Source organism: Thermobia domestica, chromosome 1 (assembly GCF_964235325.1).
Source record: "Thermobia domestica chromosome 1, izTheDome1.hap1.1, whole genome shotgun sequence".
Taxonomy (NCBI): Eukaryota; Metazoa; Arthropoda; class Insecta; order Zygentoma; family Lepismatidae; genus Thermobia; species Thermobia domestica.
Genome location: NC_137454.1, coordinates 296,518,895 through 296,532,489, shown reverse-complemented (window position 1 = coordinate 296,532,489; position 13,595 = coordinate 296,518,895). Strand labels below are relative to the sequence as shown.

The window sequence follows — 13,595 nt, the reverse complement described above, 5'->3', positions numbered from 1 at the left end:
AATGAATGGAATACCAGAGATAGAATATTGAAAATTATGTGGAATATATGTGTTGTTTTAAATCGGAAATTGAACTTTTTTTCCTCATTAAGTGGTCATAGATTTTCTGTAGTCTTTCGTCAACTGGTGGCAAATGAATTCTATTTAATGTCTTAAGAATGTAACCTATGATATTGTGCATATGTTCAAACTTTTAAGTATTTTGGGATAAAGCTGGTGTTAAAATATAAAATAAACATAAATAAGATATATACACATAAGTTGATATTTAAAATATACGTATATAGGTTTCTGTAGCATTCTCAATTTAATGCGTGTACTGTATTATTTAACGTTATTTTCAAAGGAAATAATTACAACAATCCCACGTCACAGAAGGTGGTAATTATAAGTTGACACGAACAGACTAAAGGAAGGGCGAGACATTTTAAGACATGGGTAGTTGTTTTAACGTAATGCTCACTTGGTTAGTCATGCTTGTAGATGCGTACTCAGTTCGCTTATTTTCGCTTCTTATTTTTCTCGTTGCAGGAGCTACAGAATGAAGTTGGAGCATTGTTGGAATTCAGGGACCTGGTCATGGACACATTTCCGCACTTGCGGTCGAAAATGCCGACCCCTCGGAGAGATGGGTCAGGAGTCCGTGTGCGTCGAAAATTACATCCAAAAGAACGTGCTACAGATAAACCACCGGATGGGGCAATGGCGGATGATTCATCGGCGGAATCAGCACCAAGAGCAAATAGCAGCAGTGGAACTGGAGGAGTTGTCCTTGGAGATGGTCGTCTTTTAGTTCGGAAGCAACCTAAAAGTGGGGATGGTGCAACAACGTCTGGAAGCACCGTTCAAGATTCTGGGTTCAGTACTGAAACAAAAGAACATCATAGTTCCAGCACATTGCTTAGCCCAAATGTAGTAAAGTCTAGTGGATCTGCAGATGTTGTTAGGTGGCCGGAGTCGTGGCCCAATAACCATCAGACAGGAGCTTCGGCGGCGGCTGCTGTTGGTCCGGAAGTTACCCAAGCGGATCCTCGACTCTTACTTAGTGGAGTGGGAAGTACGCTGCTGTCAGGTGAAGACGAGCTTTGGAATCTACTGGACGTTATCCAGCGAAAAGGCCTTCGATTGCGCCAAGAAGTGGAACACTTACAACAGAAGCTTGAGGAAGAGCAGTGCCGTCTACAAGGTGAAATCGTGGACAACACGAAAGTTGTTGGTGTGGGTATGGCTCAGACTGCTGGGCCAGAATGGATGGATGATGCAGCAAATAATAGTAGTTCAGCAGTGGATCGGACTTTACCTTGTGGGAGTGATGGTGGCCGGAGAGATACTGTGTCTATTAGTGGCGGACATAGGACAATGGATAGTGTCACCGTGGAGGTCCAGAGATTACGCCAAGAGCGTGACCTACTTTTGGACAAGGTCACAGAAATGGAAGCAGAAACTCTTCAGGCCCAAGTTCGAGTATCTCAGCTGCAGAATGATATGAGACAACTGTTGTCTCAAAAACAGGAATTGGAAGAGCAATTAAAAGCCGCAGTCACTCAAAAGTCTGAGCTTAACAGTCGGATCCATGATTTGCATCTGCAGTTTGTGAGAACAGGAAGTTCCTCTTCCAGACGAGACAGCAGTGCTTCTGTGAAGGATATGTTGTCGAATCAACCAAGTGCTTGTGGTAGTGTTAGTGGTGCTAGTAGTGGTGTCGGTTTTAGTGGTAGTCGAAAGGCCAGCATAGGTAGTGATGGCAAGGAAAGTTGTGCCAATAGCAGTACGAACAGTCCGTGTAAGAGGTTACTATCTGTGCCTCTAGCAAAAATAAGAACAGGTGTTGTGTTAGGAACCCCAGGTAAAGTGCATAATGGAAGTGACTTAGTAGTAGTGCCGGCGGCTAGTAGAACTTGTGCAAAACCTTTATCAGCAGCAGCGACAGCTCCTAGTAATTCTAGTCATGCTCAAATCGGAGGTCAGGGTAGGCCATCTTGTTTTCAGCCAGTGTGCCGTGATATCCAACAACCTAGGTTGAAAGTGGAAAGATCGACTTCGACCGAAGACTATTACGATGAAATTCAATTGTTCGGTAGTTGTGAAAGACAAGAAAAGGAACAATCAAATAATCCGTCCAGTCAATTAGTTGAACCTAAGTGCAAAGTTGAACATTTAGGAAGGTTAGATGGCGTGGTTAGTGTACCTAATAAGCTTAAGAAGATGGTGAAAGGAGTGAAGCCTAATAAAGTGAAAATAGCTGCCATTCTCAAGGAGTACAACGTTCTCGAACTCCAACGACACTTACTAACAGTTGTTATGGAAAACGAGGTGAGTACCGAAAACTTTTATATTATTTACTATGATGCTGCTTGCTTATGTTTCAAATAACTGCAAAACATTGTTCAGTTTACTGTTTAAATGCACTGACCGTAATATTTAAAGAGGCAATAATAACTTTCACGGAGGAAAAAAATAAACTTTGTTACAGTGTTGCTTGCTTACGAAGCTTCCACCCATAACAGATCACCGTACCTTGAAATTAGTTTTCGTAATTTTACATGGTAAGGACAGGCTGATACTCCTGCTAGGAGAGAAGTTTGTAATAAAATGTGTTCTTTAGCTCCAGTATTATATTACTTTGATTAGCACTTTCCATGATTTAAAACATACAATTATGATAAAAATAACAGCTGTAATATTTGTGTTATTTATAGATAGTGAGTGAGTTGGAACAAATGGCGGGAAAGTCAATAACATCATAACAATAAGTTTCTCAATCTTTCTATCCATTGTTCAGTAATACAGTTAATTGTCAACCTACGACCGTCCGCACGTACGACCGGTTGTAAAGGTTAGGTTAAATGGTTATTATCGAAGACCTATAATAACAATACTAATAATAATAATGTCACTAATATAGAAAAACTGCTGTTTCAACGATTATACAATTTTAGTAAAAGAACATCACTATTTTATAAAATAATTGAAATGTAATTAATAACGACTAATTGGTTACATTGCGATATAATGTATATTATTCATAGGAATAGGACGTGAGTAACATATCAATGAACATCAGTTAATTTACTTAATTCGTGAGAGCTCGTGCGACGAAATTTTGTACAAATTCTTACTCCCCAAATCGTCGGCAGACTATTGATCAAAATAGTCTTTTATGTTGTACTGTATAGTAATCAATTACCTGGCCGACTTACGACCAAATCGAAATCCGTCCAGTTAATTGAAACTGAAGCCAGTCCAAAGTCGACGATCAGTTACGTGATAAATGTAACGTGATTCGAATTTAATGAACCACAGCTTTCCTATCAAAATTAACACATTACCATTTCATTTTGGTGTAGGCCTTCTTAGATGTAATCATTTCCGGGTACAAGTAAGAGTTGATGGCAAGTATTTACTTTTAAAAGAGCGCTTTGTTTTTAGTGAATTTGCAACAACCGAAGCTAAACACTGACGTTCATAGTATACACCCAAAAGCAAAATCAGTCGCAGATTCGTGCTAACTGATGGTAGCCAATAATGACTAACACGCGAGCTTTGTGCCGGATCAGATTATTAGTGGATACAAACCTCGAATAGAATTCAAGTAGTAGTTTGGATCCCATTTTTAGTGAATTCCTATCTCATACAGTTTCATGCTTTAAAACTATGTTGAATCTCAAATGAACAATTAAAAGAAAAAATATTAGTTTAATATTAATAGATCTCAACAAAGATGAATCCATTGAACAAGATTTTAATAAAATCAGTTTATTTGGAGTAGGATTACAACGACTTACAACTTTAAGGGCCATTTACAGCCTTTGCACTTTTTTTTTTTTTTTTTTTTTTACCTAAAGAAGAACTCATAACGATGTGAACTATAAGATCGCGGTAATAGAACATAATATTAAAAAGTAGGCAAAACAATTTAAGATTCCTTGATTTATATTATATGTTGTAATATTTATAATAAAATATTCACACGAAAATCTGGGGAAAAGGAATAATAACCAGCCTATCGTTATTCTTGTTTTTATTCCCCTAACTGGTTATTTCGTTTTTAATTACTGAAATGAAAGATTACGGTCTCTACAGTCCATTCAAAGCTACTGTTAAATTTTCAAATGAGCTTTTTAAATCCGTGTAGTGTACTTGGCATTCCTTATTTGTTTACAGATTTCACGTATTCGTTTGCAGAAGTTCGTATTCATAAACAAATCTCGACGCAAGTAACTTCAAAATTCACATTAAGCTTGTGAACTAGATATCAAAGCAAGCGTGTAACTACAATATACCTTGCCAATTTATATAAAACAGGAAATAACATCCGTATATATCTATTATGAACATCATTATATGCTGTTCAGTCTTCAAAGGAAGGAAACTTTTTCTTTTTACACATCCATACAGCATGCTCTTACTATCACATTGTATTAATTTCTGTTATTTTGCAAAAAATATTTTAAAAGAAAAGCAGTAAAAGTTACGGAACACTTGATTTATTTATTATTTTTCAAACACTTGATTCATCTATTATTTTTCAAACACTTGACTCATCTATTATTTATTATTTTTCAAACACTTGATTCATTTATTATTTTTCAAACACTTGATTCATTTATTATTTTTCAAACACTTGATTCAGTTATTATTTTTCGAACACTTGATTCAGTTATTATTTTTCGAACACTTGATTCAGTTATTATTTTTCGAACACTTGATTCAGTTATTATTTTTCGAACACTTGATTCAGTTATTATTTTTCGAACACTTGATTCAGTTATTATTTTTCGAACACTTGATTCAGTTATTATTTTTCGAACACTTGATTCAGTTATTATTTTTCGAACACTTGATTCAGTTATTATTTTTCGAACACTTGATTCAGTTATTATTTTTCGAACACTTGATTCAGTTATTATTTTTCGAACACTTGATTCAGTTATTATTTTTCGAACACTTGATTCAGTTATTATTTTTCGAACACTTGATTATTTTATTCTATTCGATATTGTTTAAAAATACTCGTAGTTTTTAATATTTCCAAATGAATTTTTCAATTTTAACAAGTAAATTTTAAAGTAGTAGTAATGTGGTGCATCCAAATGCAATACTTGAGTCATTTACAATTTAAAAAAAAATATCCTGCAAGTTTACATTTTTCAAAATAACTGTAAATGTCACTCTAAGTTAACACCACAATGGTATTTTTTAAAGTCGCGGAAGTAAGTACAATTCATTTGCTCAATTGAAATTCTGTATTAAATTAGTTGAGATGATCCGTAATATTTTATTGTTCATAAGTTGACGCCATGTTTCATAATTGCATATCTCCAATCGGTATTTTCACGAACGAGGTATTGCACAATACGTGAATTAAATAAATGTACTGTATTTGAGCGCCATTTGTAAGGAATGATTGTAGTTTTTTCTTTACATTTTTAAAGCTTAACTAGTGTGTGTTATGTTAAGAGTGGATTGTTTTTCACATATTAGTTGTTTAAAAAAATGTTATAAAATTGAAAAGGTCTTCATAGTCCTTGTTTTACAATTTTCAAACTTGTTTCATAATTTTCCAGAAGCAGCAGCTTTCCCGAATTACTCCAAATGTATACAAGGTTATCAATGATTAAAAAAACTATAACATCAATTTTAGTGACATTTACACCAATATACGTATTCTCTGAAATTTCAGAATTAGTAAAGTCACATAGTCATGTTTGAATTGCATAGAAGTGACTAATAACGTGCGGTCCACGGTGGCTCAGTGATAGAGCGTTCACCTCTGGTGCTTGGGGTCCTAGGTTCAATCCCAGCTCCCGCCAAGTAAACTTTATGGTGGACAAACACCGTGTGTGGGGATTTTCTCGGGGTTCTCCCGTTTCCTTCCACTTTCTTCATTCCACCATCTCATTCATTTCTCATAAGCACAGTCTCCTTTAGCCTAGCTGGCATAATCGTGGGATGTAAAACTTAAGATTTCTTTTTCTTTTTCTTTTCTTTTTTTTTTTTTTTGACGTAATAGAAGGCGCAAGATATGAAAAAGATCAACTACCCTTATACGTTTCTTTAAACCGTAGCACTTAAAGGCATAAAATTTGATATTTGACGATTCTTAGTTTTCTGAGAACCTGAATATACTGTATAACAGTCACTTAGTTTTGAGAGATGCAGAAGGGAATCCATTTTTAAACTGCCAGATGTACAGCAGAAGCACAGAAACAAGGGTTAGAGAAATACATGGTGCAACATCCTAAAACTTTGACTTAATACTGTATTCATCTATTTAGCTTGTTTATTACATTAATTTATTTTGAGACATTCCTTGCATATAATGTGTACGTTACCGTTGAGAGTATATGTTTCTCTTAGAAGAAGAGAAAAAACAATAGACGAAATTTGCTACGTACAGGTTTTATATAGTATATACAGTACATAAATAAATAGCTAGTTCCAGAAAGATAAAAAATATCTATTATTATTATTATTATTATTATTATTATTATTATTATTATTATTATTATTATTATTATTATTATTATTATTATTATTATTATAAGCAACAAAAGACACACTTTTTAGCGTCATATTTTCTTTGATTTTCTCGAAAACTACGCATAAGAATTTACCCTAAACCATGCCATTTTGTTCAAGTGGATGTAATACGTATATTGATTGGTATAAGTTTTCCATGCGTTTTCTCTCTGGGTACTCCCTTTCTTCTTCCATTCCCATTTCACCAATTCTTCGATCATTCACTTGCCTACATTATCAGTCTCCCTTAGCCTAACAGGCATAATCGTGGTACGTTAAACCGAAGGAATTTATTTCATTCTTCATTGGTGTAAGTTCTTTCTTCGGACAATATTATAATAAAGTAGGCTATAAAGTAAAGTGTGAGTTATATGCATAAGTTTAGGTTGCATCTTATTAAACATCGTGCTGCTACTGTCGCAATAAATTCGATGAAGGTATACTTCAGCATCCAGTTGAATCTTACTAGTTCGTATGATTATTGTACAGCATCGATATTTTTTAGGTTTGGAAAAACAAAATGTCTAAAACTATGCATCTATTTAATCATTATCTACTATTATTATCATCTATTTAATCACCAACGTGAGAAAAGAGCATTTCAATTATATTGAACTTAGGCCATTACTCTGGTCTCTTCCCTCCAGGAGAATGTAGCAAGCGGTTCCTAGTGTCAGATATGATTGGAACATACGAAGCAACACTATGATTTCCATGAATTTACACTTAGGTAAATTATGCAAATTGTTTGTCCAGTCTTTCAACCTATCAAAATTGTTACTAATTTACTAATTTAGGAGCAAAAAATTACTACCAAAAACCAGGAGAATATGGCACTACTATTTATTACATCTGTACACAGGTCCGTACCGAAAGAAACGGAGCTCTTCCTCCCTTGCGACCATTTTCAGCCCCGTGTAACTTTCACTTTGTTGGTATGTATGCATGTAAAGTAAATTAGTCATCCCCTTCCCTCCCAAAAATTATCTTGGTCCCGTGCGTTACTGTTCTGGCTACGGAGCTGCTTCTACAGCTAACAGCAGAAATCTGATAATGTTGATAGAATGAACTTTTGAGGTAGATCTTGTGGCTGATAGTGACAGAGCAACATGAATGTTTTTTTTTTTTTTTTTTTTAATTAAAAAAAATCTTAGAGTTTAACATCTCACGATTATGCCCGTTAGATTAAGACAGACGATGATTAAAGGAAATTAATGATGATGGAAGAATTGGTAGAATGAGAAAGTGGGAGGAAACGGAAGTACTCCGAGAAAACCCACGAGCACGAGATCGTTCACCACAAACTAACTTGACCGGGGATCGAACCAGTGATCCCATGCACCAGAGGTAAGCTCTCTACCACTGAGCCACCATGCCCCCCCAACAGGAGCATATGCGGCGTATACCCACCTAATATTTTTATAGTCTTTCATATACCCACCTTAAATTTACGAAATGCTGAGTATAACATGGTTAGTATATTCTAAACTTTTGAGAACTGTTGTGCTTATTCTAGTAAGTTTCCTCGGGCTATCAGTCAGGCGAAAATATATTGACTTCTGACGTTTCGAATGCAGACATTGCATTCATCATCAGAGATTGTGAATGAAGATGAATGCAATGTCTGCATTCGAAACGTCGGAAGTCAATATTTTCACCTGGCTGATAACCCGAGAAAAATTAGTAGAATCACATCGCCAGGAAGGATTCAATTCTTTCTATCGAGGTTATACCTACCAAAAATTCTAACATTGCGTCAGTGCAGAGCAAGACTAGAAAGGACAACAGGGCTTTTCAAAATAGTATAGTCCTACGATTATGTTCAGAGGTTAAGGGGTACTGATGATTAGGAAATTGCCCTCAAGTATTTATCCAAGAATAATAGCAGAGAAGTATTTGTCCTTCGTTTAAAAAATTAATGAACCTTTTTCATGTTGGCGTTCACTGTGGATCAGTGATAAATGCTCATCTCTTATGCGAGGATTCCCGGGTTCGATCCCAGGCCATAACAGCTTGTGTAGATCATGATGTTCTTGAGGTTTTCTCGAGTTCTCCCATTTCCTCCCACGTTCTCATTCCAACGATTTCTTCCTAATCTTGAACTTTCATTAGTCGCCTGTTTTCTTCAACCTAAAGGGCATAATCATAAAACGTAAAACTTGAAGATTTCGGTCCATTTTATTCTTCTAATATTACTGGTACCTGTAGTACTGTTGCCTGTGTTCGCTCTATGGAAATTAGCAGTATAAATGATGAAGAAGCAGGTCGAAGTACACCGAGTACAATAATAATAGATAAATTACTGTTTATAAGTTGTAACACACAGTAAAGAAGAAAATATATCCGTTGATATAGAAACTGAACAACAATACGGTACCTCTTACGGCGTGTCGTGTTTTGATCATAACAAACCAACGACGTGTGAAGTGGACAGTTTTTATGGTGTGTTTCTGAAAGTCGGATGTACCGCTATTCCATGGTTAATGCTTCACTTGCGTTGTGGAACATGCTGTAACATAGATACAGCACTGTTTTCTTCACAGGTAGTCTCTAATTTCTAGCTATACTATCGAATGTATGTGAAACCACGTGACCACGTTTGAATTCAGATCATTCAAATATAACAAGTTTATCACTTGCTTAAAAAATCCGACAACGTAAAACCAATGATAGATTTCGTCGAATACGTTCGAGAAAAGTTATATGTAATAAGCGATTTCTTAATCTTTTTACTTTTTTTAATCCTTTATAAAATCCTATATTTTGAAGTCCTCTTGCCGAACGTTTTCATTTGATATCCAACTCAAAATATCCATAAGCTCCTATGGGAAATTGAATTCGGACCTTCCACGCCGAAGACGTGCACATTAACTCATGAAATGAGTTAATGCCCAGGTTTATGCCGGCTACGCTAAAGGAGACGGCGATGATGAGAAATGAAGAAAGTTGGAGGAAACGGAAGAACCCCGAGAAAACACACGCACACGGTGTTCGTCCACCACAAAGACATTAACTGATACAGCCACTAGGGTGTTACAGAAATAAATGTCTTGCGTATGTGTACCATCATTATTAATTACATCCAGTTTCACATTTTTTCTCGAGTATCACGAAAATTGAATAATCAGTAGAAATCTGCGGGCATGCGGATGTTCGCGGACATCTGCATCATTATAGCATTTTAGGAATATATGTTAGTTCCTGTCCGGATGTGAATTATATATATATATATATATATATATATATATATATATATATATATAAAATGCGGATATTCATGAAAAGGCAATAATTTTAGTTTTTTTTTCTTTCTTTCTTCTAAACACTTAATCTGCAATAAAGAGTGATTATTACATCTTGTAATAAAGAATGGTTACCCTTTTAGAACAAATAATCGCCAGAACAAAATTGAATTCGGTCGATGTTGAACTCAATGTCAAAGATTTTTTATCCATTGTACGTACTAGAGTCTTTGGTCATTCTTCTCGAAATTGTGCAAACCAAACATTCTAGAACAGAAATACCTTCTATACAGACGAAGTCTAATTTTGTATGAGAGTTTGTACTGCCAGTTTTAGCATGTAAGAATTTGAAAATATTTACTCTCCATTCTACACTGTGTTAGTAATTGAAAACAACAAAAGCAAGCTACAAACGAATCTGGAATGAATTACTTTTAACACATTTTATTTTGTAACTTAATAGAGCTCCGATCTGACGTTGTCTGCAATCTGTACCACTATACTACTGCAGGTAGCAGTTCGGAATGTGTGTACAATATGTACTCCACTCCATATATGGCTGTAAATGACATAAAATCCATCTGTTCAGAGTAAAGTTGCCCCCCCCCCCCAGACAGTACTTACATGCAAAATTCTTTATTTCCCACTATCAGAACGCCACGGAGCACCAATTTTACCATGTTTCGTAAAATGTACCAAATAAAATAAAAAAATACAAAATTGACAGATATAGTATTACGAGTTTGACAGTTTCCTTGTGAGAAATCTGTATTTCTATGAGTAGGTATGTTTTCCATTGATTCTGTACTTCTGTTTGGATGAATTTCCTTATTTTATTTGGCGTAGTTGGCTTACGAAACGGAGATATAGAATTGAATATTTAGCTTGAATTTTATTGATATATCAAATGATTCATAATGTGTGTGTTTATATTTGATGTAGGAATCAGGCACGTACACAAGAATTCATTTCGGGAGAGGGGGTCCAAATGCAATATAAGAATAAATTATATTAAAATTTGAAAAATCACTCCTAAAATTAGACTAAATTTACAGAAAAGTCGAGATTTTGGGAACGGATCCTGACCGCCCAGGACCCACTTTCTGCGTACGTCCCTGGTAGGAACTATTTTTGAAATCGTAATTGCGATATAGAAAGTAAGTTTTATATTCATCTCGTTATCTGCAGATGCGACTTTTTATATCCACCTACCTTAAATTCATCAGATTCATGCTGTGGTCTCAACTTTAGCGATTTTTTTTCTATGTTTATTTCCAATACTCCGTCAGTTACACCAATTTTACAACGTACGTATATCAGTAAAATAAAGTTGAATTATTTTTAAAATTCTGAATGTTTCTCATTTCTGTCATTAAGCTAATCGAGAGCAGTTATTTCAATATAGCAAAGCTTAATTATAAAATTCATGTATACTAACAGTTTTTGAAAGGCCCAGTGGAGAGAGGAATAGTTATTAATACAGATGATAAAAGAAAATTCGGACTATAATTAAACTTACCAAGAAATAAAATATTATTTTCTGGCCATGGATGGAAGTTATGCGATAAATTTCATATACATATTGAAATGCTATTTATAATCCTGCAAATTTCTTACTAACTAGTACTATCCTCATATGAATTAAAATATTTTCCTTGTAAGAGGGACTGTTAATTACTACCCTTGTTGCACCAGATGTAAAGTTTAACTTTGTAAATACAACTTGCATATTGTCTCATGAAGTGTGGAAAGTTTTGAGATAAAAATACAAGTCGTAGTCATCCTTTCACTACTATCAACAGTTTGTTTATAAATTGTTATTTACGTTCTTTAGTTGTACAGAGTTTATTTATTTTTAAGAACTATCTTTCTAACGTTTTACTATCACAAAGTATAAATTGTTAATTACACAAAGCACTAATTACAGGTCTAAATACCACGTAGGCATTGTAGATTCGTAGAGAAACTCTTATCGTGTAATTGTGTTGGCTTGCCTATCAACAAGAGCCAGTGGAGCAGAAAAGAAATGGAAAGTATTCTCAGGCATTTTTTCCTCTCCAGTGCGTTTCGAGCAGGAGATGGCAGTACGAAAATCTCTTAGCTTTCGCAGCCACAACTTCCTTTTTCTCACAATCTAAAGTTCCAGATGAATCTTCTCTCGGGATTTCGCGTATTTCTTCAACATCATATTGCGTAATGAACCGTTAGAAAGAAGCTGGAGATGGGTCGATGACACAGTTTCTAGATTCTTAATATGTTTTCAGAAGCATATTGGAGATTTGAACATTTTTTTTTTTTCTGCTTCGAGAGGAGAAAGAAATAATTTAGATCACAGGAAAGGAATGGCGGAGCCTTCCTAATTCCTATCCCTATCCTAGTAAATCTTGTGTAATGCTGGTCTAAACAGCCAGTAATATTTAAAGTCCTGTTTTTTTTTTTTTTTTCTTCCCTTGAGTATGTTCTACATACTAAATTGAAGCTACCTCAAACTAACTGCCAGTGAGTTTTTTTTTTTTCTCAAAATTCTGGGAACTGCAGGTAAAATACTGTATATATAGATTTTGCTTCCGCAGAATTAACAAATTTCATATTTGATGATTGATTGGGTCTTCTGGATCGGTGGATATACCATGTAATATTGCATTTCAAGGAATGAAAATAAAGGTGAAAAAGAAAATAACTAGCACTGACTAAGGAAGTTTTTGCTTCATAGAAAAGTTTTTGCCACAATAACTGAAATAAAAAATTTCGAATCCAAACGGTGCTGAATTTTAAAAAGATTACTCTATACGTGTCTTTTCAATTGTAAATTTGAGGTGGAGAGACTTCAAGCAGGAGTAAATATAAAGGGCGGGAATCCAGGTAGTGCTTCGGGAATTTGTTACTAACGTAAACGATAAATATACATAACGTTCGGGTAATTTAAAAGTACTTGTAATATGTTAGTAACTGCTAGGAACAATCAGTGATCCTTGAAATACTCAGTAAACACTGGTTCATAATGATGTGCTCTATTCTCTGGATACTAGTATATCTGTACGATTGCCATTACCTCCACTGGACGGAGTCCGTATAATAAATTCATTTTCGCAATTGATTGCTTCGATGTTGCTCAACTCAGTTTTGCAGATTTCGAGTGCTGACTTAGTATCTTCTTATTTTAGTTAATATTTCAAATCAGCATCAACATTAAAGATGTTTTCAGACATACATAAATCACTGCACTGTTGCAAATACCACTTTATTTTTAGAGGTGATATCCGAATGAAAACAGGACTTCTCGTACTGTTACAGGTATTTTAAAACTTACTGGATTAGTACTTTAAAGAAGGAGACTTGAATTCATTGCGTTGTGAGAAAATTAATGTTAACGAAATTACGGACGGGTATTCAATTCTTTCATTTACAATATGTCACAACTTACGAGAAGTGTAGTTTTGTAACCGTGATAGTAACTAATTCCAGGCTTAACATTTGTTTTATTTCACACCAAAGTAGCAATCAAATAACAATAGGATGTGAAATAAAAGGTTGGTTATAAGTTTCATGGACGTATATAAATTCGAAAATTCAATTACACAAAGCTTTGTACTCAGATTTCAAATGAATGTTCATACTTCAAACACAAAAATACGAATATACAATACCATTAGAGGAAAAAACACAATATTGTCTGTAGATTTGTTTCGTAATACAAGAATGGAAGAAGAATGCGGACGATTAGTTCTCAAAATTTACGTCTGTTGAGAAGAAGAAGAAAAAAAAAAAAGGTCTTTGATTGTTGGCAATGCTTTTGCTTTTCTTCAGAACCAAGGCAACGAGAAAGAAACT

At 34.7% G+C, this 13,595-nt stretch overlaps 1 protein-coding gene across 3 annotated transcripts in view; it reads left to right on the top strand.

Annotated features, from left to right (window-relative positions):
• Positions 1-13,595, top strand: part of jvl (javelin-like) — a 360,284-nt gene that overhangs the window by 283,458 nt on the left and 63,231 nt on the right. For all 3 annotated transcript variants that reach the window (XM_081726901.1, XM_081726897.1, XM_081726905.1), the window contains exon 3: positions 532-2,313. In XM_081726901.1, coding sequence (XP_081583027.1) covers positions 532-2,313 — 1,782 coding nt within the window. The remainder of the gene's footprint in view (positions 1-531; positions 2,314-13,595) is intronic.